General features: G+C 46.9%; 1 protein-coding gene across 7 annotated transcripts; it reads left to right on the top strand.

The window, feature by feature from the left end:
* The first annotated feature begins 490 nt into the window (after positions 1-490).
* Positions 491-27,274, top strand: arhgef1b (Rho guanine nucleotide exchange factor (GEF) 1b). Of its 7 annotated transcripts, none has more exons than XM_049024249.1 (32): positions 491-646; positions 7,449-7,535; positions 7,742-7,855; positions 8,901-8,999; positions 9,943-9,981; positions 10,066-10,175; positions 10,768-10,908; positions 12,259-12,288; positions 13,461-13,557; positions 13,672-13,759; positions 14,246-14,275; positions 14,905-15,111; positions 15,250-15,391; positions 17,107-17,118; positions 17,649-17,816; positions 18,152-18,333; positions 18,480-18,626; positions 18,707-18,789; positions 18,892-19,017; positions 19,133-19,247; positions 19,340-19,440; positions 19,531-19,605; positions 19,916-19,991; positions 20,146-20,313; positions 20,399-20,483; positions 21,983-22,105; positions 22,193-22,251; positions 22,411-22,545; positions 22,871-22,975; positions 23,636-23,796; positions 23,910-24,021; positions 24,401-27,274. In XM_049024249.1, exons 1-31 carry the CDS (start codon positions 506-508, stop codon positions 23,982-23,984), a joined length of 3,321 nt encoding a protein of 1,106 aa, XP_048880206.1. In that variant the 5' UTR covers positions 491-505; the 3' UTR covers positions 23,985-24,021; positions 24,401-27,274. The 7 variants fall into 7 exon arrangements, with proteins under 7 accessions (XP_048880206.1, XP_048880207.1, XP_048880205.1 ...); XM_049024250.1 differs by having other exon boundaries at positions 9,943-9,985; positions 10,070-10,175; positions 23,639-23,796; XM_049024248.1 differs by having other exon boundaries at positions 9,943-9,985; positions 10,070-10,175.
* The last annotated feature ends 201 nt before the right edge of the window (positions 27,275-27,475 follow it).

The raw sequence follows: 27,475 nt of genomic DNA, 5'->3' as shown, positions 1-27,475 counted from the left end.
TGTCTGCCAAATAGAATGAATCATTCTGTAATACTGCTAATTATGGTTCTTATCCTAATATAGATATAAAAACTCACTATACTTAAAAAGAGACAGGTCGTATTCTTCAGTCCCATTCATTAACTACAGTTAACTAAAAAAATGACACACGTGATTTATGGAATAGTTCATCCACCAACCGTTTATCCTGGGCAGGATCATGGACAGGCCTGGAGCTCATCCCAGGCAGTACAAGACACAGGGCTGGGGGACACCCTGGATAGGATGCCAGTCCATCACAAGGCACACGCGAGCGCATGCATGCACCCACACACACACTAATAGTTCAATAGTAGGCTATATAGGGGACTTCATCATGATAACCCAAAACACAGATAGTGAATTGTAAAAATCATTAGATCAAGCTCAGATAAGCCAATATAAATATAAAAACTGCAGCAAGAGAATTTTTCTGAAAAATGAATTGTAACAAATGAATGCAAGAAAAAATGAACAACGACAGGAAATGAAAAAGAGCAAAAAAAGATGTGAAAGTGAGATAGGGTTTCAAACTTCCTGCGCACTGAAGCTGAATGTACAGATTGAAAGAAAAAGTGCATCTCAAAAGACCAAGAAGGGAAAGTGGAGGATACTTAATTGCGAAATGGTAAGTAATATTCATATCTGTATCCCTCAGATTGCAGTCATGACTGAGTCCACAAAATAATTATAGATTATGAGTTCATTTGTGTGTAAAGATAAGAGGCTGTGATACAGTTAGAAATAACAAGTGATTATCTCTGATTACAGATCACAGTATTTGGCCGTTACATTGCCTGGATGGTCAACACACTCAAGATAAATTTATTGAATTTTTTTTCTGGCCTCTCAATTCGATTTGCGTGAAAAATTTGCATATTTGTATGTATGTATTTATGTATAAATTAGTGTCATATGCAGTAGTATTGTATCTAAACTCATTTGACGTCCTAGAATCTTTTAGTTTTAGATAACGAAAATATATATAGACACAAATCATTCACTATTGCCGTGGCACCCGGGAACATAATTGATATTAATGTCGATGACTAAGGACATATTCATTGCAAACACTGCAGAATATGTATTCTGTTTCAAATCGGTTGTTAAAAATTCACAATAATCTGTATATACAGGTAGTCATATATGCTTTGTAGACGCAATTAAGCAGCACAAAACTGAAGCTGTACACTACGCTAATACAAGCAGACTGATGCAGGGGGACAAATATAATGTAACACATCGCGGAACTGAGCTTCGGAAAGGAGCTACTGATCGGTCTGGTTTTTTTTCCTTTCACTGGAAGTCTAACAGGAAGAGTGGAATCGATAAAGAGCGAAACTAAGTTGCCAGGCTGAAATAATTTAATTACGATATTGGTATATGACCTTTTGAAGAAACCACATGCTGTAAAATATTGTTATATTTGTCCTAAAGGCAGACATATAGAGTGTGTATATCCGAACGCGTCTCCGGGATTTTTTTACATGTAAAAAAATAACGCGATCGACTTTATTACTCTTGAAACTCGCTCTTCCGCGTTGCAATGTTTCTTTCAAACGACAAACAGCGACTTTCAAACCGGAAATCTTATTGAACGGCAGTCTCTTCCTCATACATAATTTTAAGGTAAGTTTTCAGTCCATCGGGATATGATCTTGGCGTTGTTGATTTCGGTGCATAACGGGTTGGTGATGGCCGGGGGTGCTGTGGATAGCCGGACCGGACGATTACCCAGTCGAACTAGCCCAATGGAGCCAAACACAACGCGATCGCCAGGTTAAGTCGCCGTGTCACATGGCAATGTTCACGGTCGTGCCAAAGTGACTATTAAGTGTAGCTATCTAAATAGCGAAGTGATTGCAAGCGTGTTTTCGTGTCAATATGCACACGGTTGCCCCTGATTTCTTTCATTTGTTAATTATTATTGTATTATATCATTTACATCTATTTTAGAATGCTGTTGTATATATGAAGTATATAAATCGTATAAACTTTTTTCAGTGTACACAAAGATGCACTGAAATCGAATGGTATATAAATATGTTGGACAGAGATACGTACATATGCCTCTTTTAATAAATACAAAGAATAAGCTTAGTGTTAAGTTATGACCTGCTGATACGGTTTTCCAAAAAATAAAATTCAAATAAAGGGACAGTTCACATAAACAGCAAGACTGATTACTGTAACTGTTTCTTGTGTAAATATTGAAGTCGAATGCATCGGTACGCGTAACATGTAAATTAGTCTTTAAGTGTATAATCAGTGTATGTTATAATATAAGTATTTCAGGTTCAGTTTCTTCCAGACGTGGCTAATTATTTTAATTTAAAATTTCAGCAGGCGTATTATTATGTTTAAGCCCTCCGTTTGTAGTTGAAGTTGCTGGACTTTTTTCTTTGACTTTTCGGAAACTTTGATGTAGGTTTTCTGTGTTGAACATCGGGTATAGGTCCATACCAGCTTACCGCCCCACAATCGTAAAGTCCCGGTACTGGTTAACATACCCCTCATCTGTCTGTGAGTATCTGTGCTCTCCATGCCCCTCTCCGAATATCTACCCATTATTATTATTATTATTATTATTATTATTATTATTATTATTATTTATTATTATTTAAAATTCTTCTTCTCTGTCATGACCATTCGTGGTCCATTAGTATTTTGCTTTTCGGCTGCCTGCTGTGAATTTCTTTTCTTCTTTAAAGAGGAGTAGCTTTTCCTAAATTGCTAAATGATAGCTGTTGCATAATCGCCATGCACTTTCACATGCTGATGTCAGCAGTTATGTTTTTCTGCATCAAGTCACTTTCCAGCAACTGGAAACTCATAATTAAGCCCAAACTGTACTGTCCATACTTATTTTTTGGATTCCTTTTTACACCCCGGGGACAAGCCTGCTGCCGCAGACCTCGCCGTTTGTGGGAGATCTGACATCTTGTTTTAGGGGTGGGAATGCAAGGGAGGTGCACCGCAGGTGCTGCGATGCTGGCTGCATTTGTGTGAAGTATCGCATGCAGTGATCTTGTGATCTTCCGAGACTTGGAGGCTGGCAGGATGTGAGCAGCGTGCTTGGATGAATCATAAGAAAGCAGATTATCTTATAGCTAAGCTGCATGACTTGCCACTCAGAATCGTTTTTTAGAGGTATATATAGAAATAGTCAATTATTTTGAATTGCACTACAAAATACCTCACCTGAGATGTACATACACAGCTATTCCTCCTTGTGAACAGGCCTTTGATGCTTCCTCTTGCTCTACCACCCCCCCCAACCCCCCCTGCCTGAGCGAGTTCGGTCTTGTTTGAACCTTGTGTCTGTTCTGGAGGAATGTGGGCTATTTAATGTTTCCCTTTTCCCCATCTCTCTCAGTTATATTACATAATATCTGAAAAAGGCACTAATTTTTTATTTTTGGTTCAGCAGTCGCTGCTGAAAGAGAGACCCCCTCACCCTCCAACTTTGGGGTGTATCGAACACTTGTTACCCGCATTACAGGGAGTTAAAGGTGAGGAATCAGTCGAGTCAAAGCAGGGAAGCAGCTGTCTATTATGGTTGTGAATGCGGATGCCAACACAAGATCCTTGATTCCCCTGCGGAGAGCTATCTCCAGTCCTGCGGCAACACAGATGCCAGCACGTGATTCTCGATCCCCCTGGGGAGCGCTGTATTCATCCTGCGATTAGACGAGCACAGACGCCAGAACGAGATCCCTGATTCCCCTGCAGAGCGCTGTGTCAGCTCCTGAGATCGTGTGAGCACGGATGCCAGCACGTGATCCCCGAATCCTCTGCAGAGTGCTGTCTCTGGTACTGCAGCTACATGAGTGCGGACGCCAGCACGCAATCCCTGAACCCCCTGCAGAGCACCGTGTCCGGTCCTGCGACTTCACAAGCGCAGATGCCAGAATAGGATCCCTGATCCCCCTGCAGAGCGCTGTGTCAGGTCCTGCGGCTACGTGAGTGCAGATGCCAGCGCGTGATCCCTGATTCCCTTCCGGAGCGCCATGTCTGGTCCTGGGCTGTGTCCCCCCCCCCCCGTCCCATACTTCCTCCTGGGTCAGACAGCTCAGGGAGGTGCAGGTGTTAACAAGAGGCCAAAAAGACCTCTTTCATTCCCAGAGCGAACTTGGAAAATATGAGACTGGACCACGCAGAGAGTGTTTACTCACGGATGGGGTTGGCTGTACAGGCTGACTGCAGGCAGGTGGAGGTGGGGCAGGAGAATGCTCAATACATGCGTTGTTAATGAGAGCTCAGGGAATGTGGCAGGGATTTGGCTGTTGTGGGCTTTCAGCTGTGCTATCCTGTGTGATGAGGATTATTTTTACAGGAACTGTAAGAGTTTCATTTACTCTTACTGCATGTATACTGCATGTCGCCGGGGTCACCGTGTGGCAGCATTTGGAGGAGTGCTGCCCAGCAACCCCCCCCCCCCCCCGACTAATTCTGGTGAGGCTCCGCGGTCACACTCTCTGGGCCAAAATGTGTGTTTTTTTTTTTTCCCTCGCTGAGCCATGTTTGTGTCACGGAGGGCCCTCGAGATGGGAAGTCCGTGGATGGAACAGCGCGTTCGGAAGAGAGGGTGCAATTACTTCAGTGCCAGACAAACATTTGGAAGCATTTAGGTGTGCCGCCCTTACCTCCCCACCCCCCCCGCCCGAATTCCAGACCTTGCCAATCAGTGTCCCTGAATTTGAAAGGCTTCAGTGTTGCCTGTGACGTAGCGCCTGGGGTGACCGTGGGTGTGGCGGGGGGGCACTGAGAGGTATGTGTTTCTTTCAGAGCACTGAACGAGCCAGGCTCTAATGAAAGATACTTTAATGATTTGTGCTTCTTTAAGGTCCTTTTTGTTTTGTTTCCGTTGAGGTAGGAAGACAGTCCACATGTCCACCACTGTACTGCAGTGGTTTGGGTAGCAGGGCTAATTGGGCGGCTCTGTGAAGGAGCGTGAGAGCGAGAACAAGGGAGCCTCATTTCACACCTTCACTGGTGTCATCTCTTTCTGCCTCCCTCTCTCCCTCCCTCCCTCTCTGCCTCTCTCAGTTTCGTCATATGAGCATCCTGTTGCACGTTATCTCTTTCTCGTCTTTTTTGCAGTACACCTCTCTGCACTTCCTGTTCCTGTATCCATGGTCTTGCTAGGGGCCCCTGTGTTCTTTCAAGGTACTAGCAGGCACCCCACACTTGACCCACTGGGTGGCTTGGGGGGGCGTGGCAGAGACCCTCATATCCCCTGCAGCCAGGTGGAGCTCGCAGCCAGCGTCTTCCTGTTGGCCCGACAGGCCTCGGCCTGCTCTTCCATTCCCTCCATTCCCTGACGGGGCGTGTGTCCAGTGACACCTGAATGCATGCCTTCCATTTAAAGCTGTGAATGAATCGCACTGCCGAGCCGTGATACAGTAACTCTCATGTCGTCAGACCACTTAAACACAGAGCCTGTAAAACAGGATTCTAACCCCAGCAAAACAAGCAGTTTCCTTCATGTGTCACATCAGAGCTTCCAGGCCTGCTTTCTCTTTCAGCAGAGGCCATCGGCAGCTTCCCGCTCAAGTTGGAGTTCGCTCAGTCGACTGCTTATTATTTCCATTCAGATAAGCGAGAGACTAGCCTAACCCTCCCTCACACACACACACACACACACAACCACAATCTTACCCTCAACCTACCCCCGCTTGTCTTTTCTTTCACAAGAGTCTGGGCGGGAGTCAACGAGAAATGGCTCTGATCATTTCCTGAGGAAATTGCACCCACTTCCTGTCTCTGCCACTCTGCTCTTCTGCTCAGGCGCCTCTAGGGGCAGCTTTGCAGGACCCAGCCAGGACCCCAGCGAGTCCCAACTCATTTCCCATTACCTAAATCTGATTAAGAGAAGACAATTTACAAAATAAGCAAATAGCTATTCATTTCTATTTTAAGATATATATAAGATACAATTACTGTGCTGAATTGTACAAAAGGCAGTTAGTGTAAATAGTAATTACATCATTAGCAATTAGGGCAATGTATAGACAACTGCATAAAAATAAGGCCATTCAGCTTTGACTGTCGTATAACCTAATTCTGTGTTATTCCTGCACTTTTTCTTCTTGTTTATAGTGTTGTGGACTGTACTGTGTGAAGTGTGAGTCTATGAATTTGACTTTGTTGTTTCATCTGTACATTATGGAAAATGTAGTTTTTGTAAGGGATGTCATTACAGCTGATCGGGAATTTTAGGGAGCTGGAAATCCATAGTCGAACCCATGTAGGACTGGAAAGTTTGGCGGCCCCCATGTGTTCCCTGACGACACAGCGCCCCCCTGTGCTCGTTCATAATTGTGACACTTTCCTGCATGCCTGATGAAAAGCTGACCCCAGACACGAGCTGGATGACTGTTCCTTCTGGATCTGTGGCTCAACCCGGAGACAGCTGTCACCAAAGCCTGGCACTAAATAAACTTGCTTACATTTTTATCTTTTTACCAGTTTTTATCTAATCTTTGAAGTCCTTTTATTAATGCTCTGCAATTAATGCAATATGCTTGGTGACTTGAAAAATTCCTGCTGAATAATTCAAACAGGTATTTCAGATTGAACACAGATAAAATAATATCATTAGGGGATATCTTAGTCTTTGGACAATGTAATATTTCAGTAACGGATCTCCGGGCTCTTGTTCTTTTTAATGTATTAAGTTTGATATGTGAGCCTATTTTGGTTTGTGTGCTCTTTGTGAAGTGAAGATGCTGCTCTGAGTTGGTGAAAAGTTTCTGACTACAACAAACGTACATGCTTATTTTTTTTTCGCCATAGGCGAGACTTTGTGTTCACTTGGGTTACCTCAGGTTCACTGCTTTGTGCAGCGGACACCTACATTACTCGTTTTACTTCCTGTTGCAAGTCCCTGTCAGCAGAGCTAGCTAGTTTGGGTGGGGGAAGTGAGGTAGCCAATGTTCAGGGGAACCGAAACAAGTTAAAATAATGAGAAAAACAGGAACCTACAACTAAGCTAAAATATAGCCATCAAGGGTTCTTAAAATAGTTTGAACATAAGCAGTACAGTAAACAACACTGATTAAAAGCATACAGAATCAGAAACAGTGGGATTTGAGTGGGGAAGTGCAGTGTGGAAACAGTACTACTTCCTTGAGCACATGCTGTACTCAACTGTCTTCTCCCATTCCTGTGCTGGGCTTGTGGTTTTTTTTTGGCACAGCGCCCCCTGCAGGTCACCCTCATGCTTCAGGGCTCCTAGCCGGGGCACAGCTGGTAGTGAGTCATGATCCAATGGCCGAGTTTTTCCAGTGAGGTCCAGGCTCTTTTGTCACTATGGACTTCCAGCAACGTTCTCTCTCACAGTGTCACTGAATCTCTCCAGATCCAGCCCCCCCCCACCCAGCAGGACTGTGAGTGAATGCATTAACCCCCTTCACTTTTCTCTACAGAGGGGCCTGGTTGGATCACAGAGCTCAAAGGACGCCATGAGCATAATCGGAGCAGAAGACGAGGACTTTGAGACCGACCTTGAGTCCGTAAGTGTGTCTTTGCTGCAGTTCTCCTCACAGACCTGGGTTAGGGAACAGGGCTTCCGACTCCAGTGAATGGGATTTAATGACATTTTTCTGAGGTTGTCCCAATAGATTTTCGTTTGCTATCAATCGCCCCTCTGTTTTTGTGCCCCTTGTTGCCCCTTTCTGGTTGCCCACCCCCCCCCCCCCCACCCCATTCCTCCTCTCAGGCAGTAGATGACCACTGCAGCCATTTTAGCAGCCTCGACCTGGTGAAGACTCGGCCCACCCACCTGCTGGTCTTCCTCCAACATGTTATGCTCCAGTTTGACTGTGCACCTTTGGTGAGCCTTTGCCAATCACAGGGACCAATCAGGGGTCTTTATGGACCTGAGGAAGTATAGCCTTTGTTTGTTTTTAATAATGGCCGGTGTGTGTGCTGGTGTTTGTACAGGTGTATCATACTTTTTGATTTTGAGAAAATGTCTCCAAACAGTCACTCCTCACAAACCAGAGATGATTCTGCAAAACCTACTCTACTACTGCCTTTATGCACTATATTTTAAAGAAAACTAAATTATCATTTTTAATTAGTTTCTAAAGGTTTTTAATTGCTTGAGTTTTGTCGTTATGCAATGAGGGCATGATTTATTGTTTTTGAGTTTATTAAAGTCAGAATAAGAATGGAAATAGGGGGGTGTGCAAATTGGTCACATGATACTTTGGTCATGTGACATCGTCATTTGACACTGCCACTGCATGTCATAAGCATGCCTCTCTCCCTTTATTCTGCGTGCAGACACCGTGATGGCCTGAGGTATCGCCGTGCCCTGTCCTTCCCCTCTCTCACTCTCTGTGAGCTTCAGCATGTCACTGCAGTAGCTGTGTGTGTGTGTGTGTGTGTGTGTGTGTGTGTGTGTGTGTGTGTGTGTGTGTGTGTGTGTGTGTGTGTGTGTGTGTGTGTGTATATATAAGGACGTGTGTGTCTACATGTGACTGTATGTATGCACACGTGTATTCAGTGTGTATGCACATGTCTGCGTGTGTATGTAGTGTGTATGCACAAGTGTCTGCGGATGTCTGTGTGTGTTTGTACATGTTTCTGCGTGTGTCTGCACACGTGTCTGTGTGTCTGCGTGTGTATGCACGTGTGTCTGCACATGTGTGTGCTCAGGCTGCATAGCTGTCTCCTGTAGGTTCCATTGTCGCCCTTGTGGTAGAGTGTCATTTCAGATGCTGTCCTTTGTCATGCTGGTGTCATTTATGACATGGTGTTTAAACAGACTGAATGTTGTAACCCCCTGGGCTCCTCCTGGTTACTTCTAACACTCCCCCTCCTGCATCTCTCTGCTTCCGTGTCCCCTCCTTCACGGAATCCTGCCCCTCCAGCTTTGTTACCTCCATGCCGACCTCTTCAGGACCTACAATGCCAAAGAGACCAAGAAGCAGTTCTCTGATTTCTACAACACATTTCTGGACAAGGGGGCGGTGAGTGTCTCGGGTCTTGGGGGGGCAGTGAGTATTTCCTACAGGGGTTGGTGATGAGTATCTTTGAGGGGGGGTGGTGAGGATCTCTATGGGGTGGAGGTGGCGAGTAGGCCGGGGTTTGCATTGTGTGTTGCATGAACGCAACCTCAGCCTCTCTTTCATCTGCAGTTCCCCACCTAAACAGATCAGGCCCCTGTTCCCCACACCATTTGTATCTCCCTTGTTTCTACCTTTTGCTGTGTGTCTCTCTCCCACCGTTGTCACCCCCCTTCTATGACAACGCCCGTCACCCTCACCGCTGGCTGACCTTCTGCTTCCTCTATGCTGTGGGAATGACCCTCAGGGCTCTGCTTCCTCCCTCGCTCTCTGCTTCTCTTTGCATCTCGCCTCATTTCATCGTGCTCTTTGTGGCGGAAGTCAGACTCCGCAGTTGAATTGACTTGTTTCTGCTACTTGCTGGCTCAGTTTTTTTTGTACTTCTGCTTTTTTCTCTCACCCCACTGTCTGTTTGTGTTCAAAACTGACTGTATCTAAACATGAACATGGGACTGGTTTTACTTAGTACTGTATTTTGTTCAACTTCAAATGATCTTTATTGATGTATAAGTAATTGTACAAATGTTAAATACTGCCATCTGGTGGACATTTTTCTGTGCAAGGCTATTTAATAATGTATTTTATATATGGGTAGTTCAGTTGATTGAGCCTTAGGGCCCACGTTATTTCTTAGGCATTTACAATTTAGAGTTGAAGTTGCCACTGAAAACTAATTACAATCGGTTCAAATGAATTAAAAGATAAATGCCTTTTTTAAAACCTAAAAGTCAAAGATATGTTTTTATACTTTTAGTAAAAGTATATTTCTCAGTAGTTTTATCATCTGGATATTTAGAAATATGTATCTGAGAGTCTGTCATAATTTTTTATTGAAATTGTTTTGCAGGTTCTCAGAGTGTCCATTCCTAGCCACATAGCCTTTGAGCTGGGTGAGTCGGTGCTGTCGAGCAGTCTGATTGGTTACGTCTGTATAAATGTTACATTTGGACTCATTTTCTCTGTTGCTCACCTAGACCGCTCCCGCCCTGAGCTGCTGGGTGACGAAACACAGAGGCGCTTTGCCCTTGACATCCAGAATAACATCTCCTCAGAGGTCGTCAAGCAGCTGGACGACTTCAGGTGCCCGGCATCCTCTTTATGTTTTTGGGCAGAGAAAAGCGCTTTGCGTCTGTGATCCCGGCTTTTCCATTTCACCAAACTCTTAAGCTCACAGGGCGCTTGACTTTCCTATATACAAAAGGGGCTAATATTGACCACAGGCCTGTGCCTTTTGTATATAGGAAAACCTCATTTTCACAATCATAAGATTATCTTTTATGGAAGTCAGCCTGAATTAAGTTGTGTGTGCTTTATTTTTTTAGAAGACCAAACTAATAAGGCACGGTGTTATTGAGACTGTGGTTTCTTTAGCATTAGAGAGATGTTTGCTTGGCTGATGCCGGGTAGGAGGCTGTTGAAGGTTCAGCTGAATGTGCACTGGCTGTGGGTCACACTCACAATGCACCTACCTGGGCCTTAAACCATGCGAACAGCCCATGTACCGGTATTACCAGCCATGGTAAAGGCTGTTACTTTAATATATGAATATTACCAGCCATGTACCCATGTACTAAAGCTGCCCCAACCTCAGCGCTGTTCAGCTTACTCTGTCTGAGCATGTGCATTAACAGCCCCCGATGATTCCCCCCTCCCCCCCCCCCGACATGGCCAGAACAAAGAGGATGATGGGAATGACGCCGTATGAGCACGAGCTGATCGAGGTAGAAAATCACCGAGCCACAGAGAGGATCCCATTGGAGATGAAAGAGAAGGCCATGGCTGAAACGCTGCTCGACAAGATGTTTGACATCCAGTGAGTTCCCTCTATGGGTTGGGGGGGGGGGGTGGGTGTTGAAGAGGGTGTTTGGTGCACCAGTCACCTCTCCTGGACTTTTGACAAAGAGCTTGGTTTCTCACACTCACAAGCCGGCATTGCAGTTGGTATGAATGAGGGCGCCAGGAAGTCTAGTCTGTTTGATGGGGGACTTGGCAGCACCGTGGAGATGGGAGGAACGAGGAGAGAGGGAGGCAAAAAGGCAGAGGTGAAGGGGACTGATGGGACGGCGGGGTGGATACAGGCAAATATCCTTTGGGAAGGTGCAGCTGTGTCTGGCTGCTGTCTTTGTGGGGGGGGGGGTGATGAACTCAGCAGTGCCACGTTGGCAGGAAGCCGTAACTCTGGCGGCCTGCCACAGCTGGGGGGTGTGTGGGGGGGGGGGGTCAGTGGCTGGAGTTGACGCGGAGAGGCTAAAGTCTGGCTCGTGTGCACCGGAGCATCATGCTAAGAGAGCCCCCACTCCCCCCTCCTTTAGCTTAAGGAGCAACATTTTATGCTGAGGTTTTCGGGAAAAAAAGCATCTTCAGTCCGCTTCACTCCGTAGAATCTTCAGTCCTTTCCTTTCAGTGACCAACACCACTATAAGTGCTCCTTCCTTCTCACTTTCATGATGATGTCACCTCCCCCGCCTCCCACTGGTTGCCCGAGGCCTAGGAAGAGAGAGCTGAAGCCGTCTGATTGGCTGTTCCCGGGGAAGCCCTCTCAGTTCCTTTTGTTTTCGCTGAAAACACAGGGATCCTGTTTCTTGATTCTTGCAGGCTTGTTGCATCAGACAAACAGTTTAAATACAGATTTCCGCTGGGCTTGAAACTTGTTTGATTCTGCGATTTCACCAGTAGGGTGGTGGTTTTTTTTTTGTTGATGTTTAGCAGGAAACGTTTTGAAATACAGACATAGAAAGAGAGATTATTATACTAATTTTCCTTCAGTTGTACAGTAAATAACCTTGGAAGCATTAATTACATTTAGCTTTGGCAATAAGGTTTTATGTCTCAGTGAAGTTGTTCTTTTCTGATTAATTGAAGGACCCAGGATATACTTTTTTTTTTTTTTTTGGAAATATCAGAATATGTTAATATCTCTCTGCTCTGAAACCAGCCACACTGCAGCTTGTTTGAATTTGCAAAGGGAAAAGCAGAGTAACTTTAGGTTTCACCGGCCCAAAGCAATACAGTTTCCACTTAGTCGAGACAGAGAAACGGAAAATGCGACTTGAGAGGTGAGTCTGCTGTGGTGTGTGCTGGGCGCACTCGCAACCTGCTGTGGTGTGTGCTGGGCGCACTCGCAACCTGCTGCCCTCTTACATTGCGCTGTTGTCTTTTCCAGACCCACAATCAGTACAGATGAGGAGAAATTGTGAGTATTCATTATTATTATTTTTGTTGTTTGTTATTTGTGTTGTTATTAGGACTTCAAATGTGTTTTTCCGGCAATTCCCTGTTCTTAGGCTGTTTGGGATACTTTAGTTTTTCAGGGAAGTAGGCACTGGTGTTTTTCTGTCAAACAGTGAATAGTTATTTTAGGGCTGTTACTTTTTCTGCTGCAGGACTTTGTTTAAATTGCATGCAAGTGAGGAAAGTGTTGTAACCATGATTTAATGGGTGCAGGGCACGTTAAGATCGTAACAAAAATGTGGCTAATGCATGGAGTGGAGCTACGTTTGTCTGGAGTCTTTAGCTTGCAGCCTTGATGACCTTGTGTGGTGCATTTGTTAGCTTGAGCAGTCAGATAACCACCTCTTTGGGGTGTGGTGCTTTATTTTTTGTGTCATTTTTCACATAATTTCTTTTGACCCAGCTCTCATCTTCTCTCTGATGTTTAGCCACTCCCCCTCACTCAGCCACACCCACATCCAACCTCTCCCATGCTGTCTGCCGCACTCCTCACTCAGCCACACCTACATCCAGCCACTCCCATGCTACCGGTCACTCCTCCTCACTCAGCTGCACCCACATTCAGCCACTCCCATGCTATTGGTCACTATCTCTCACTTAACCACACCCACATCTAGCCACGCTCATGCTACGGCCACTCCCTCTCACTTAGCCACACCCACGTCTAGCCTCTCCCATGCTATCAACCATTACTCCTCACTCAGCTACACCTACGTCCAGCGTCTCCCATACTATTGGCAACTCCCTCTCACTCAACCACATCCATATCCAGCCTCTCCCATGCTGTTTCCTTTTTTTATATTCACCAAGCCACACCATTTAAAAAATTTTTAAATCCCTAACATTTCTCATGATGCCCCTCATACCCATTATCCCAGCCTATTTATTAATTTACTCCCACCTTTACCAAAGAGCACCAGACACAATTACTAACAGTTACACTTACAGATAAGTTTATTTAATTTCTCCTTCTGTCGGCTGACTCCAACGCCCATCTCCTCACCTTTTCCTTCTTGCAGTCTCATTTGTTCTTTCCTCCTTCTGTCCCATACTCCCTCCTCCTCACCTTTGAGAGATTTGGTGGAAATCGCAGGAGAAAGTTTGAGAGACTCTGTGTATGTGTTTGTGTGTCAGCTCCGCCATCTTCAGTGCGGTCACCTCCTTAATGAAGCACCTTGGAGTGAAAGCCAAGGCCACGGACAACAAGAAGTCCAGGAGCTTTTTCTGGAAGGTCTGACACTCGTATCCCGTTTTCTGTGTTTTTTTTTTATCCAGTCTCATATCCTGAGTGAGTGGGCTCTTGCGATTAGCAGGCAGTCACAAAGCTGTTCATGTCGTCTTCCAGATTCCTGGAAGGAAGCCCGATGAAACCAAGTCCAAGCAGCGCTTTCCCAGCATCCTCAGTGACCCAGCACGTTGGATAGGTGGTGGCAGTAAGTTACCCATCCGCTGACCAACACTGATTCGTGCCTGACTGAACGCTATGCTAATTAGCAGCAGTAGCATTTTGTTCCTTATCTTATTATGTATTACAATAGTTTCTTCAAATTGTTTCAACATTAAACAGATGCAAACATTTTAAATATACAATTTCTATAGATCAGGCCACAGTTTTTGAGTTGCATGTTACTTTATTTTGTTCGTTTGCTTGTTTGTTCGTTTGCTGTTTCATTTGTGTTCGGCCCTGCAATAAAAGAGCCTTAATGCAAAAACACAACGTGGTGATGTGAAATGTGAATATTACGACTACTAGCATGCTTTCTATTTTGTGTGTGGAAGTTGAATATGTGGCAGATCAGGTTTGTAAGTTGGTGAGATCTGATTTAATATTATGGTTTTTTTTTTTGTTTATTTAAACTATTCTGTAAGACTAGGTCTTATTTCAGTAGCAAAATTGTCTTGCTTTTTTGTCCTTTCAGATGAAATCAAAACTAAATTGGACAATGAAGGTACCATGGTCTGCCCCCCCCCCCCCCCCCCCCCACACACACACACACACACACACACACACACACACACACGCGTGTGCACGCACAAACACACACACACACACACACACATGCCACACTGAATGGTTTACCCCTTTACTAATCAGACTGAATGCCGGCATGCCCCCATCAGGCAGGGAGTGGGCCGATAGGCTGGTAATCACATGGGAGTGCTTTGAGGTGTGTGGCTTTGACTCCTTCTAACAGCAGCAAAGATGAGCAGACACTGCGCTCATAGTAGTAGGTGCAGTCAGATGGAACCACGTTTGATGTTCGGCCTATGCTCTGGCCACTGTGTGCAGATTTAACCCAACCCTTTAGTTCAGTTGAGCTTTTGTCCTCTAGTATGCATCTGTCAGTGTCTGCATGTCTTTGTTGAAGGATTTGATTGCACTTAACCAAACCACCCCCCAACCCAGGACACTAACCCCTTTCCTTACTACAGACTCCCTGATCGGCCTCCCTGCATATACATGTGTGGCTGTCCCACACATCTCTGTTGGCAATCGCTCCCCACTCTTCAATGCATTTTTTTGTGATGCCATCTATACCCATTGTGTTCTCTCCCCCCCTCCCCAAAAATTTACCAGTTGACAAGGAGAAATTTAACCAGGAGCGGAAGGGTTCAAGTGCCCAGTTCTCCCGACCTGTGGCCCCCGATCCCATCCCTGCGAAGAGGCCGTCAACCGCTGGCATCGGTGGAGTTCGAGAATCCCGGGATGGGCCTGAGAATCCCGACACGCCTGGGGTCAGCATTAGTGTGATCACCAGCCCGGACCCCCCAAACACTGACCCTGGTGAGGAGTCCTAGCATGTATTTTGGGGGGGGGGCAGGGTTTGTAAAATCCACCCTATTAATGTGTTTTGTTCCTGGCAGAGTCAAGGGTCAAGGTCACCCCAGTATTAAGCCTCTTCTTTACTGTTCCTTGCTGGAGGTGTGACCAGTAATCGTCTAGACCCCCCGTCTGTATCTGAGGGTGGGGAAGTGTCTCCAGTTGGGACGGTGGTGAGCCCGCCCATTTGGGAACCAGCTCCTGCCCCTGACCCCCTGCCCGAGGACACCCAGGACAAGGACAGGTACGATGTACGACCTGATGTACGGATCATGTAGTAGCTTTCACCATTTGTTAAAATGGCATGGTCCTCGGGGGCTGTGTTTCTTTTTGTGTGCTTTTGTCCCAGTGTAGCCTCATGGGTGTGACGCTCCCTTGGGGAGGCAGTGCTGAGCCCTCGTTGCGTGCTTATGCTTTTGCTGCTGGTGGGCATCCTGCTGCTCCCGCTCAGAAGGAATCCGGAATTTGCAGACAGTCCCTTACCAGCTTCTTTATTTGCCAACCATCCCAGTCCCTCCCTCTGTCCCTCTCTCTCTCTCCCTCACTTTCCACCTTGCACTTCCACTTCTGCTGCTTTTCTCTTCGCCCCATATACCCTTTGATGCTATTCCTAGGGTTACTTTTGGCACTAACCAGACCCCCATTCAGTCTGGGGATTCAGAAGACTGAAATATACCAGTGTGCAGCTTTAACGACACACGGAAGCAGACAAAAATTTAAGTCTTGAATTACATTTTTATAGACTCAATGGGGCTTAAGTGGCTCTCCTCTGTGCTCCGCGCGCTAAAATGCAGATGCTTGCGAGAGTGCAGTTTGCATGTGCTGATTTTGCAGGTGTTTTCCTCTGTTGCTGCCTCACCTGATGTTTGTTTATGAGCTGGATCAGTACGGCACTCCCGTGAGCCCAGAGAGGCTGAGTCCCCAGGCTTGCTCTCCCTAGAACATACAGACTGGTTCTGTTTGTGAACTGGACCAGTATACAACTCCTGCGAGCCCGAAGACCATGGGCCTGCCCTTCCTAAAACAAGCAGACTGGTTTTTTTTGTGAGCTGGACCAGTGCGGAGCTCCCGCGACCCCGGCGAAGCTGAACCCCTGGGACTGCTCTCCTTAGAACAGGCAAACTGCTTCTGTTTGCGATCTGGAGCAGAGCGACACTCCCGTGAGCCCAGAGAGGCTGAGATCCTGGGTCTGCACTCTCTAGAACAGGCAGACTGCTTTTGTTTACAGTGGCTCTTCAGCTGTAGTGGTAGTGGGATACATATTGTTAATCACCAGTTGACCTATGGTACAGATTCTGCAGTTGCTTACAAGGCATGTTCCTGTCCCAGGGGAGGAAAAGGGGCGCCGTTTCACTGTTTGTACAATGCATGGATTAAAAGAACAGGAAACAGCTGGATTTTAGATCCCCCCCCATCAGCTTTTGGAATGTTTACAGTGGCTGTGCTGTTTATAGACTGTTTATGTACTTTGTTGTGAGAACTGGGCAGCCTGTGGCCTCACGCCTCTAGGTATGTGGGTTTGAGTCCCATCCCCTGCTCTGTTTGTGTGTGGAGTTTGCATATTCTCCTTGTGAGGATTTGCCCCAGGAACCAGTCCAGAGTCATGCGGTTAAGTACACTGGTGTCCCTAAATGACCCATAGCGGGTTAATGTGTAATGTGGACTGACATCCCATTGAGCATGTACTGGCCAGTGTTGGCTGAGACAGGCTTGAACCTGCTAGGTAAGCGGCCATGGATGGATGGATGGATGGATGGATATTGAGAGCTGTTTTATTGCTCTTTGCTATTTGTAGTGTGCTTGCAAAGATGCGTGGCGGGGGGGTGGGGGGTGGTGTCTATGTTGCAGGAGCAGCCGCGCTTCGCAATCCAGAGCATTTCGCTGCGTGCGGGGCGGGGTCAGGCCTTGGGCCTGCAGGTCTGCATTGGTATAATTGAGCCGTGTCGCGTGTTTTCACAGACGCAAGACAAGGTGAGGAGCCAGATGCTCGCCGTGGCCCGAGTCTAAACGACACAACGCGCAGGAAGCAGCACGTTAGCCGCACATAGTAAAGGAAAGGCTTGCATAGACACCTGCACACTCATGGCTCTCACACAGACTCCAGCACTGCACACGCAAACGGTCACATGACCTCCAAGGGAGGCTTCACATAGACACATCACATGACATGTGTTTGTGGGGCGCAGACCCGGCAGCTTGCCGGCCGTAGTCCTGCAGACGCACACTCCACATGGAGCCTCCACCTAGGCTTGTGCTGGACGTCAGCGCTCAGAATCATTGTAGCCGCTTTTAGTTTGGGATGTGATGCAGTGACTTGTATGCAGAAAGGCCATTTAATTCGAACGCAGGTAACCTGGTGTGTGTGCATGATGTGAGAGCCATTTTTCAATAAGGTATTTTCTCTTCCCCTTTCTTGCTCTCTCTCTGTCTCTCTTGTATTGCCTTCTCTCATTTTCCCCTTCATCCCCCTCCCCCCCATTACCGGCCCCCGCCCCCTGCAGGATGTCAGGGCGCCTGGCTCGCAGCGAGAGCCTGTGTGTGGAGCGGCGCCGCTCTCACCGGGGTAGCTCCACACGCGGGAAACAGTCGCGCTCCCGCAGTGACGTGGACCTGCAGGCGGCGAGCAGCCTTGCATGCCCCCCCTCGCCCTCCCAACCACACTTTCCTCCGTAAGGCCGCCCTCTTCTGGTGGGCAGCGGTCATGGACCCCGCCATGTGGCCCCCAGGGGAACGGGGGCCTAGGGAGAGGGCCCAGGACAAATTGGGGGGAGGAGTGTTGGATCATGTGGCCTGGTTGGTGGTAACCGGCTGCATCCTGGCGCCTTATTGCCTATCTATAGGCCAGGTCGATATACTAAAGATGTAGGAAATAGATGCTGGGCTGACTGGGCGGGTTTGGTGCCATTTTTATTAGCACTGGTGTTTGGATGATGTGTGTTGTTTACCCCCCTCTGCTCCCCCAACCGTGCCTTTCTCTGCGACTTCCCCACGGCCCCCCCTGCAGCAGCGGCGACCTCGGCACGGCTTCCTCCGACAGCCTGATCCTCACCCCACTCCCACAAGAGGAGGTGGAGCCTCGTCTCCTGGAGCTCGAGCAGGATCCACCCAACTGGAGAGATCAGGTACCTGGAGGCATTTTCAAGGAACTGAGCAAGAAGGAAATCAAGAGACAGGAGGTCATCAACGGTGAGTGGGGCAGGGGCCAGGAGGTCATGCATGCCTGTGTGTGTGTGTCCGGCAGGGAGGGTCCAGCTTCAGCAGGTCACTCTGAGTGTATGATGGGGTGTCCGTTTGCTGGGTTGCTGTGGTGATGCCTGTTATCCCCCCCCCAGAGCTGTTCACCACGGAGCACGCCCACGTACGCATGCTGAGTGTGCTGCAGACTGTCTTCTTCCGTCCACTTGAGCGCCGTGAGATAATGACCCTCCCCGAGCTCAGCACCATCTTCCCCAACCTGGACGACATCTTCGAGATGCATTGTGAGTCGAACCCATTTGTCACTGCTCTTGTCTTATTTGCAGCATTAATGAACTTTGGTCTGTTCCAATCTGTTTTCCAGATGCCTTCTATGAGAACCTGAAGAAACTCAGGCAGGAGGACAACTTTATCATCAAAACTTTATCCTCCACGCTCCTGAACAGGGTAAGCGAAGCTGGGCATGACAGATCGGGGGGGGGGGGGGGGTTTGGTCAGGTAAGAGGACAGGGAGGTGATTTTCAGATTTTTCTCTGATGGGCCTTAAAGTTCCACGGCTCAGAGGGCGAGTGGTTCCAGAAGCTGACAGCTCGATTCTGCAGTCACCAGTCCTACGCACTGGACGTGATCAAAAGCCGGCAGAAGAAAGACCCCAGCTTTGGGTCCTTCATACAGGTAGCTACGTGCATGCCGGAATATCAAGCTTAGCCCATCGTCCGGATTGTGAAAGCTCTTACTGGAGATTTTCTTTTGAATCTCGAGAACTGCATGTTTCTGCCTGTTCTGTCAGGAAGCAGAGGCCAAGCCTCAGTGCCGGAGGCTTCAGCTGAAGGACATCATCCCCATGGAGATGCAGCGGCTCACGAAGTACCCACTTCTGCTGGGGAGCATTGCCAAGAGCACAGGTAAGAGTCCAACTCGGATGCCGTGGAGCTGGTGACCTGAGCCTGACTCGCGTTTACCTGACCCCACTCTCCCCCCACCCCACTCCCTGCAGCGGACCCCGTTGAGAAGGAAAGAATCGAGCAGGCCGAGGAATGCTGCCGTAGAATCCTTAACCACGTCAATGAGGTCGTGAAGGACATGGAGAACCTTCTGGTGGGTGGTAGCAAGGCACAGCAAGAGAGGAAGAAAGGTCTGTTTCTTCACATATAGCGATGGGGGATGTCATGATCTTCCTCTTCACAGACCCTGAAAGACTACCAGCGCAGACTGGACACGTCAGGCCTGAAGCCCAGCACCGAGCTGTACCAGGAGTACAAGGTGGGGCTCAAGAGGCACTTTGAGCCCTACACGGGGCTCAGAAGCTATGTGTTAAAAGTCTTACTGACCCCTAAATGAATGGTCATGAATATTTACTAATGGAGATTGGGGTAAAATCACACATCACATTCACACACAAACTTAGCATCTGTAATGATGTGTAAACTGTGTATTGTCCAGCAGAAGTTGTGAGAGATGGGCTTTGTTTTCCTGTGTGGTCATAGTTAATTTCTTCCTCCTTTTGATTACTTTCAAAGTCACATTCTTCCTTTTTTCCCCCATCTACCATCCTGCTCTTTTTTACCCTCAGAATCTTGACTTGACCTCCAGGAGGATGAACTTTGAAGGACCTGTCACCTGGAAGGTCACCAAAGAGAAATCTGTCGGTACGAGGTTTTCCCCTCCCCCATCCTACTTTATGTTACTTGGAAGATGCTGACAGTGTCGTAATTGCCCCCCAACAACAACAACAACAAATTTATTTTTATATAGCGCATTATCACAACATTACATTAAAACCCTTCTGCCTACCCCTTGCAGACGTGCAGTGTGTCCTTCTGGGGGACCTGCTGGTGTTGCTGCAGCGACAAGACGAGAAGATGGTCCTCAAGTGCCACAGCAAGACACAGTCTGGCGTTCCGGAAAGCAAGCAAATGTTGAGTCCTGTCATCAAGCTAAGCTCCGCCTTGCTGAGGGAGGTGGCCACGGGTGAGAGCCGCCGGACTCCTTACACGGCATTCGGGGCTGGGGCTAATCCAGCTGGCATCTCCTTGACGTCATGTCCCTTTTTCAGACCCGAAGGCCTTCTACATGATCACTTGTGAGGGGGGCGCTCAGATCTATGAGCTGGTGGCCAACTCGGCCGTGGAGAGGAAAAAGTGAGTAGGGAGGTTAGGGTTCCACTGTATAATTGATTGGGGGGGGGGTCAGGGGTGAAGATTCTTTATATATAAAGTGTGTGTGTGTGTGTGTGTGTGTATATGTATGTATATGTGTGTGTATATATATGTGTATATATATATATATATATATATATATATATACACACACACACACACCTGTATAAAATTGCAATTATAGGCAATACCTGTACAATGTGCAATATAGTAGAATAGATTATATATATTTGTGTTGTAAAGTGCAGTGTGCTAGTTGCTGTTGATGTATATGGACCTTATTATGAACAGTTAAAAGGCTGTGGTTGCATGTCCTGATTTAGCAGGCTTATGGCCTGAGGATAGAAGCTCTTTCTGAGCCTCTCTGTTTTGCTATAATACTCCCGAAGCGGTTTCCTGATTTAAGCAGATCAGACAAGCAGTTACTGGAGTAAGATGGGTCTTTGACAATCCTGGCTACTCTGGTCCTGCATCTCCTAGTCTAAGTCCTACAGAGACTGTGGATCCGATCTGGTGCAGTGTTCCACCGCCCAGATCGCTCTCTATAGACCTTCAATGTCCTGGACACAGCTGTTACCAAAGCAGGAGGTGATGTTCTGGGTCAAGGCACTTTCCACAGCACCAGAGTAGGAAGTCCTTAAAATCAGCAGAGACACCCGAAGCTTCCTGAGCTGTCTCAAGTGGTATAGACGCTGCCTTGCCCTTTTGGACAGGGCCTCTCTATGTCAGATCTTTGGAGATGTGAATACCCAGATATTTGAAGTGGTCCACCCTACAGTCCCATTGATGTTGAGGAGGGTGTAACATGAAATCCACCACCATCCTTGGTTTTGCTGACATTCAGTTGGAGGCAGTTCTCCCAATACCACGAGTTGACACTTGCAGCCGCGGTGGATTTACCTTTAAAGTCTGTGATTGTGCGCAGGCACATGCGGCACGTGCCACCCTGGTGGAAGTACGACTCCACATGCTCCCGGTAATGCTATTTTGCTTCCTTTAAAGCTTGCCGAATTCCACAAGAAGCAGCTTTGTAATCACCGGTGATGAGCCCTGCATTGCATTCGGCAACACGGGTGTTCACTGTCTTGCAAATAGTTCCATTCACCCATGGTTTTTGGTTAGCAAAAGTCTTTATTGTTACCGTGGAGACTGTCATTTGCCAACATGCTAACAAACCTAACCGCTATGTCCGCAAACTTGGTGGTGCTGTCTGCTTAGCATCATTGTACATTAGTGCAGTTGCACCAAACACCACTTATTTTGTTGCTGGATCTAAAACAGCGTAGCTAGAGAAACGAGCAGGACCTTTTTAAAGGGTCTCTCCAAAAAGCAGCCAAATCCTCAGGCCAGATTTAGGGTATACAGCGATGTCAATAAGTACGATATGTCCTCTGAGCCCTCAGCATCTGCTGTCTCCCCACTGAATGCTGCCCCACCCCCTTATAACTTCATCCTCACACCACCCCTCCGTCTGCCCACAGTTGGACTGCTGTAATCCAGTCCGTGGTGAAGGAGCTCAAGATGAACGGAGGCTCCACCTTGGAAAAACCGAAATTAAGCAGCCTGCCCCCGACCATAGCAGGGGTGCCGTACAGCCCGACCACGTAAGCAGGCCACCGCGGGCTGCCGCAGTGCCATGCCGTGTTGCCACACACTGAGAGCCTGACACCCTTTATGTGCCCCCACCCTAGCTTACATCCCCAGCTCACCCTGACGGAGAACGGCAGCGGACCCCGTAGCATTAGCTCTGGTAAGGGGTCGCCACTGTCCCCATTAGCCACCATTCTATAGGGCTTTACATGGTTTCAGCAGAGCAAAGCCTCGGTCACTGCTGTTATGTAATATCTGCCAGTCTTTGCGTGTCTTTAATGTCTCCTAACCACTTATTTCCAACTGCATCACAATTTAGACCCAGATAAGTTTGAAGCCAAAGTTGGAGACACTCGACAAGCGCTTATTGATTACCTGTCAGCCAATGGGTTTGAGCTGCTCAGCCACAGCAACGCCCCTCAAGAGAAAGTGGCCAGTGGCGCATTTGAAGATGGTAAGATGCAAATATTTTATTGGTTAATCCATCCTTCCATTTTCTATACCCGCTTGTCCTGTGCAGGGTCACTGGGGTTTGGAGCCTATCCCAGAAGCCTTGGATGCAAAACAGGAAATAACCCAGGATGGGGCGTCAGCCCATGACAGGGCACACACACCATTGACATGTTCATTCACAGTCATACATTGGTTAATATTTATTCATAATGGTATACTACCCCCCCCCCCCTCCTCCGTGTGTTTCGCTATGCCTGCCCTCTTTTCCAGTTTTGTCCACTTCGTTAGCAGTGACACATGGCTCCCGTCATCTGTCTTACAAACAGTTGCTGTGCTGGAACAGTTGCTGGTAGGTGGTACTGCACCAAAAGCCTCTCAGCCAGAGGAAGAGAGCAGAGAGGATCTGGAGGCTGATGGCAGCCAGTCGGCAGGTACGCTGCTTGTGACCTGTCACGCATTTTCCTTTATATGATATCAGGGAAAGTACTACAGTTGAACAGCTCTTAAGCACTCAGAGGTCAAACTGCAAATGAATTTAAGACAGATATCCTTTAATGGCAGTGATGCTCTGATATTTTGGCAGGCGATTTAAATCACCCTATTTTCAGTCTTAATTACTTGATCTCAAATACCGATTTTTGCAGATGAGGTAAAATGTGTGCATGGATGATCTAAAATATGTCCTTGACGTTTCAAACACAGCAGCAGCACTGCGTCATCTGCAGTTTGGCAGTTTTACCAGATATCTATTAAATATCAAAGATTTGCAGTTTGTAGCATATGTGCAAAATGGAGAGTCATCTGCTAAAGCATTCAAACCATGAACCTCATTAGACATTTTGCATTTTCCCCAAGAGGAGCTCGAGAAATTTGAATGCCCAAGTTTCTTGGTGTATAAGGATGGAGAGTCAGCAGTTGTTCACAGATTTCACCCTGTAATTGGCGATGTGATCAGTATCAACCGATTCTGATTCCAGTGATCAGTAGTCTGTGACTGGCCCCACAAACCCTCACTGGAGCATCCATAATGAACCCAGTTGAAATATAAACCTGATCTCAGTAAATTGACCTGTCTCTCTCTCTGTCTCCAGCAGAGGGCGACAGCACCAACAGAAAGAGCACAGTGGAGCAGGGAGGGAAAAAGGAAGGAGGCCCAGATGGTGAGGGGCAGCCCATAGTGCTGTCTCAGGACCAGGTGACTGAGATGTTGAGGTGTCTTCATAGCCTTGAGCTGCATCTGAAACAGCTACAGGTGAGCAGGGGGGTGCCAGTGAGCAAATCCCATTATAGGACAGGAAAGACTATAGTCATAGTGTGGTAGACATTTCTACTCGGCTTCTATTTTTGGCTTTTTTTTAATCACAGGCTGTAGAAGAAGAACATCACAGATTGCAGGATATCCTCTGCAAGTTCTCCATTTCTGCCGAAAGCTACCAGTAAGGCGGCCAGAAGGTGCTAAAAAGCCGCCGGACATCAGGTAAGCTTCTAATTTCTGTTCTGATGTGGAGCAGAACATGGAGCCATTTGTCTGTAGCTGGTTCATTTGACAGTGCTTTTCTAATAAGTCTCTCTCTTTCTCTCTCCCCCTCTCTGTCTGTCTTCCCCTGTCTCTCTCTCTATCTCCTTCTGTCTCTCCCCTTCTCTGCCTGCCACTCTTTGTGTTTTTCCTCCTCTCTGTCTGTTTTTCTTCCCCTTCTCTCTGTCTCAATCTCTCTCTGTCTCTCCCCCTATCTCTGCCTGTTTCTCTCTCTCGCTGTTACTCTTCTTGTCTCTTTCCCCCGTCTCTTTCCGTCCATCTGCCTGTCTCTCACTCTCCCCTCTGTCTCTCTCTCGTTCTTTCTCTCCTTTATGTATAGTCCTCCTGCTTTGCCTGCAGCTTCATCCCTTCCCCTTCTCTTGCACCCTTCCATCTCTGTCCATGTTGGACCCCCATGGGAAGGTTGGCTCCGGACGATCAGATGGACGACAGGGTCATCCTGGATCCCAGCATGTCTTCGTTAGGCCTTCCTTAGTCCTCACTGAAGATCGGTGGGAACTGGTTTGTTATGGCTAAAATTACACAAATCTAATCACAATGGGGTAACAAACAAACTGCCAAAGACAGGATCTGTACTGTTTCTCTGAGTGATATAGTGCACTGCCTTAGTGTATAGATTATGATCTGTAGTAATGCATGCGCACACACACGTCTGTCAAGTGTGATTTTTACAGTGACTGCAAGTTGGTGGCCAGGACTTCTACCAGTGGAGATGAAAACAGCCAAATTTAGTGGGTGACTGTGACAATCAAATCAAATTCTGGAATTTTGGAATTTGTATATGTTGTTATAATAATCTATCCAGATGCCAATCATTAAGAAAACACGTCTATATGGGTGCAATTTTACAGATGGAATTGTCTGGAGCAGTGCCACTGATTACTGAAATTAAGAGTCCTGAGAAAACTAAACTAGTTAACTGATCTCAGAGCATGTTAGGCTGTACTCTGAGAGCTGGCAGGCATAGTATTAGTGGTTTTTTAGGGTTTAGTAGCTGCTCCTCCATCCTGATGAATGGGTGTGTGTAGGGGATGTGGTGTGGGTGGTGCAGAAAGGAGAGTGAGGGAGAATCATGTAAATTAAGTCATTAAGAACAAATAAGTGATGAAAGCAGGAATTATCAGTGAAGAGAAGCGATGGTTTGGAGGAATGTAAACGTGGGGGCCGCAGTGGCCATGGATCAGGCACAGGAGGGCGACGGTGATGACATGTCAATTCAATATGCAGACATGCACATGCAGGCACTTCTCTGGACTGTAGTGTGTTACACAGTGAAGGGGTGTCATGTTCTCTGGACTGTACCACAGCAAGGGGGTTTCATGTTCTCCAGACTGTACCACATAGCACAGAGAAGGGGTGTCACACGCTGGGAGCCAGTAACAATGCTGTCATAGTATGTAGGATGAAAATTATATCTATATCAACAGCAATATGTATTTTTCTTCAAGATAATAAATGGTAGTTTTTTATACTTTTGTCTTTTAAATCTCCAGCATCAGAGCAGGACCAAAGACAGAACCTGATGGGTAGTCTTAGCTCTTGTCATTTTTGTGTCTAAGTGCCAGTAAATCTCACACCCCAGCTTTCTTCACCCACAGGCTTGTTACTATAGCCTGTGACGCACATTTCCTGCATGTACCTTTGAGTACCCTTTATTTCAATCATGCGCCAACATATCTGCTTACAACAGTGCGTCACTGTGAGACTCCGTCAATACAGCGGGTCCTAACTCTAACCCTGTTCTCACTGTGGGCTCCACATGAGCTTCTCCCATCGTCACTGAAGTCACTGACTTGACGTGGGTCACTGGCAGCTTCACCTAAATGAGTTAGAGCTCGAGACATCAGCCAAGACACAGCTGCTACAGTCCATTACTGTAACTGTCCGCTTTCTGCTGATGATCAGTGTGCTTTCATCGCTGCTGTATTATGCAATAGGTTTAGCTTATTTTTTAAGCAGGGCCTTGACACCGTATACAAGTTAAACCGCAACACCGTTTGTGACCTCTAGTTCCCACAGCTACTTCCAATGTCCTATAGTATGTAGCATCTTAGAAGCATATGGCCAGATTTGACTAAATAAATGATCTGTAACTGCTTGTAGTTGAAGTATTTTCCAGAGGACCATCTATGTCCCCTCCATACTTGTCTCCCCCTCTCCCACAAAAACTCCGGGTCAAAGATGCAGGACACGCAAGGAGGAGGGCAGAAATCCTACTGACTACCAGGACCTAACTCTCCTGCCCTCTTCCTGTTAAGTCCCATTGCACAATTTTATTGAGTGTTTCTTTAAATATACTCTAATGGGCAGGGGGTATGTGTTTGTTCAAAATTACGGTCTAAAGTTCATACTATGCATTGATGATCATGTCAGTGATGTACCTTGGAAATCCTCATCCATCACAAGCATGGAGACCAACATTAAATGTAACTGTCTACTACCAACACCCATAGCTTGCCATTATATCTGGCTGTAGTGATCAGTAAAAACATGAAGTGTCTCATTTGGCTTTTGACCATCATTTCATTATTTGTAGGAAGGAGATCCTCTCTGGGCTGTTCCTACTGAACGTGCCTGTTTTGGCCTGGCAGTACGCAGTCCTGCAATGCTGCATGAGCGCATGGAGATGGCAGGGGTCCTAGCTGCACACGCTGGCAGCTGGAGGCTAGCAGGCCCCCTCCATCTCCTTGCAGCAGCCGGCCTAGTCACCCCCCCCCCCCACCCCCCGCACGCTTTCCGCACACATCCTATATGCAAATACATAGACCTATATGTTTAAGAATTATATTTATATGGGTGCCTGGTAATGATCGATCCTCTATCTTTCCAAAGGGCTTTTCTGGAAACACTGTGGCGATCCTTTGGTGCATGATCACATCGAGCTCAATGGTCAATCAGAGTATATCTAGTGTCGTTTTGATCTGTGCTCTATCCACCTTTTTTTTTTTATGGTGATGTGCTCGTTTCTCATCACCTGCCAAATGCAGCTGGCCGTTTTCCCAGACGGCACTGTGTGGAGCAGGTCTGATCAGAGAGGAGCTCAACACACATTTATCTGATCTATATGGATATTCAAGAAGTATACTGTGTATTTGGGCTTTGATTTTTATCTATAAGAGGGTTTTAATTATGTAAACTTGAGTAGAGGTACGTTTTTCTTCCATTTTTTAAATAAATGAACCTGTTTCAGCCACACTGTCTGTCATTGGGTTTTACATCAAAAGCCTTTGTCTTCTCAGTGAATAAATCAGGGTCAAATGCCTCCTATCTCTTATTTGACTTTTGATTTGATAGTTGTCCTGTCCTGTAGTCCTGTACGCAAACAATCTTGGATGGTTAATATTACTGATTTAGTAGATGCTTTTATCCGGAAAAACATACATTTTTGAGAACG

This window comes from Brienomyrus brachyistius, chromosome 9 (assembly GCF_023856365.1).
Source record: "Brienomyrus brachyistius isolate T26 chromosome 9, BBRACH_0.4, whole genome shotgun sequence".
In the NCBI taxonomy this organism is placed as follows: domain Eukaryota; kingdom Metazoa; phylum Chordata; class Actinopteri; order Osteoglossiformes; family Mormyridae; genus Brienomyrus; species Brienomyrus brachyistius.
The sequence above is the reverse complement of the archived record's forward strand: the minus strand, read 5'-3'. Positions and strand labels throughout refer to the sequence as shown.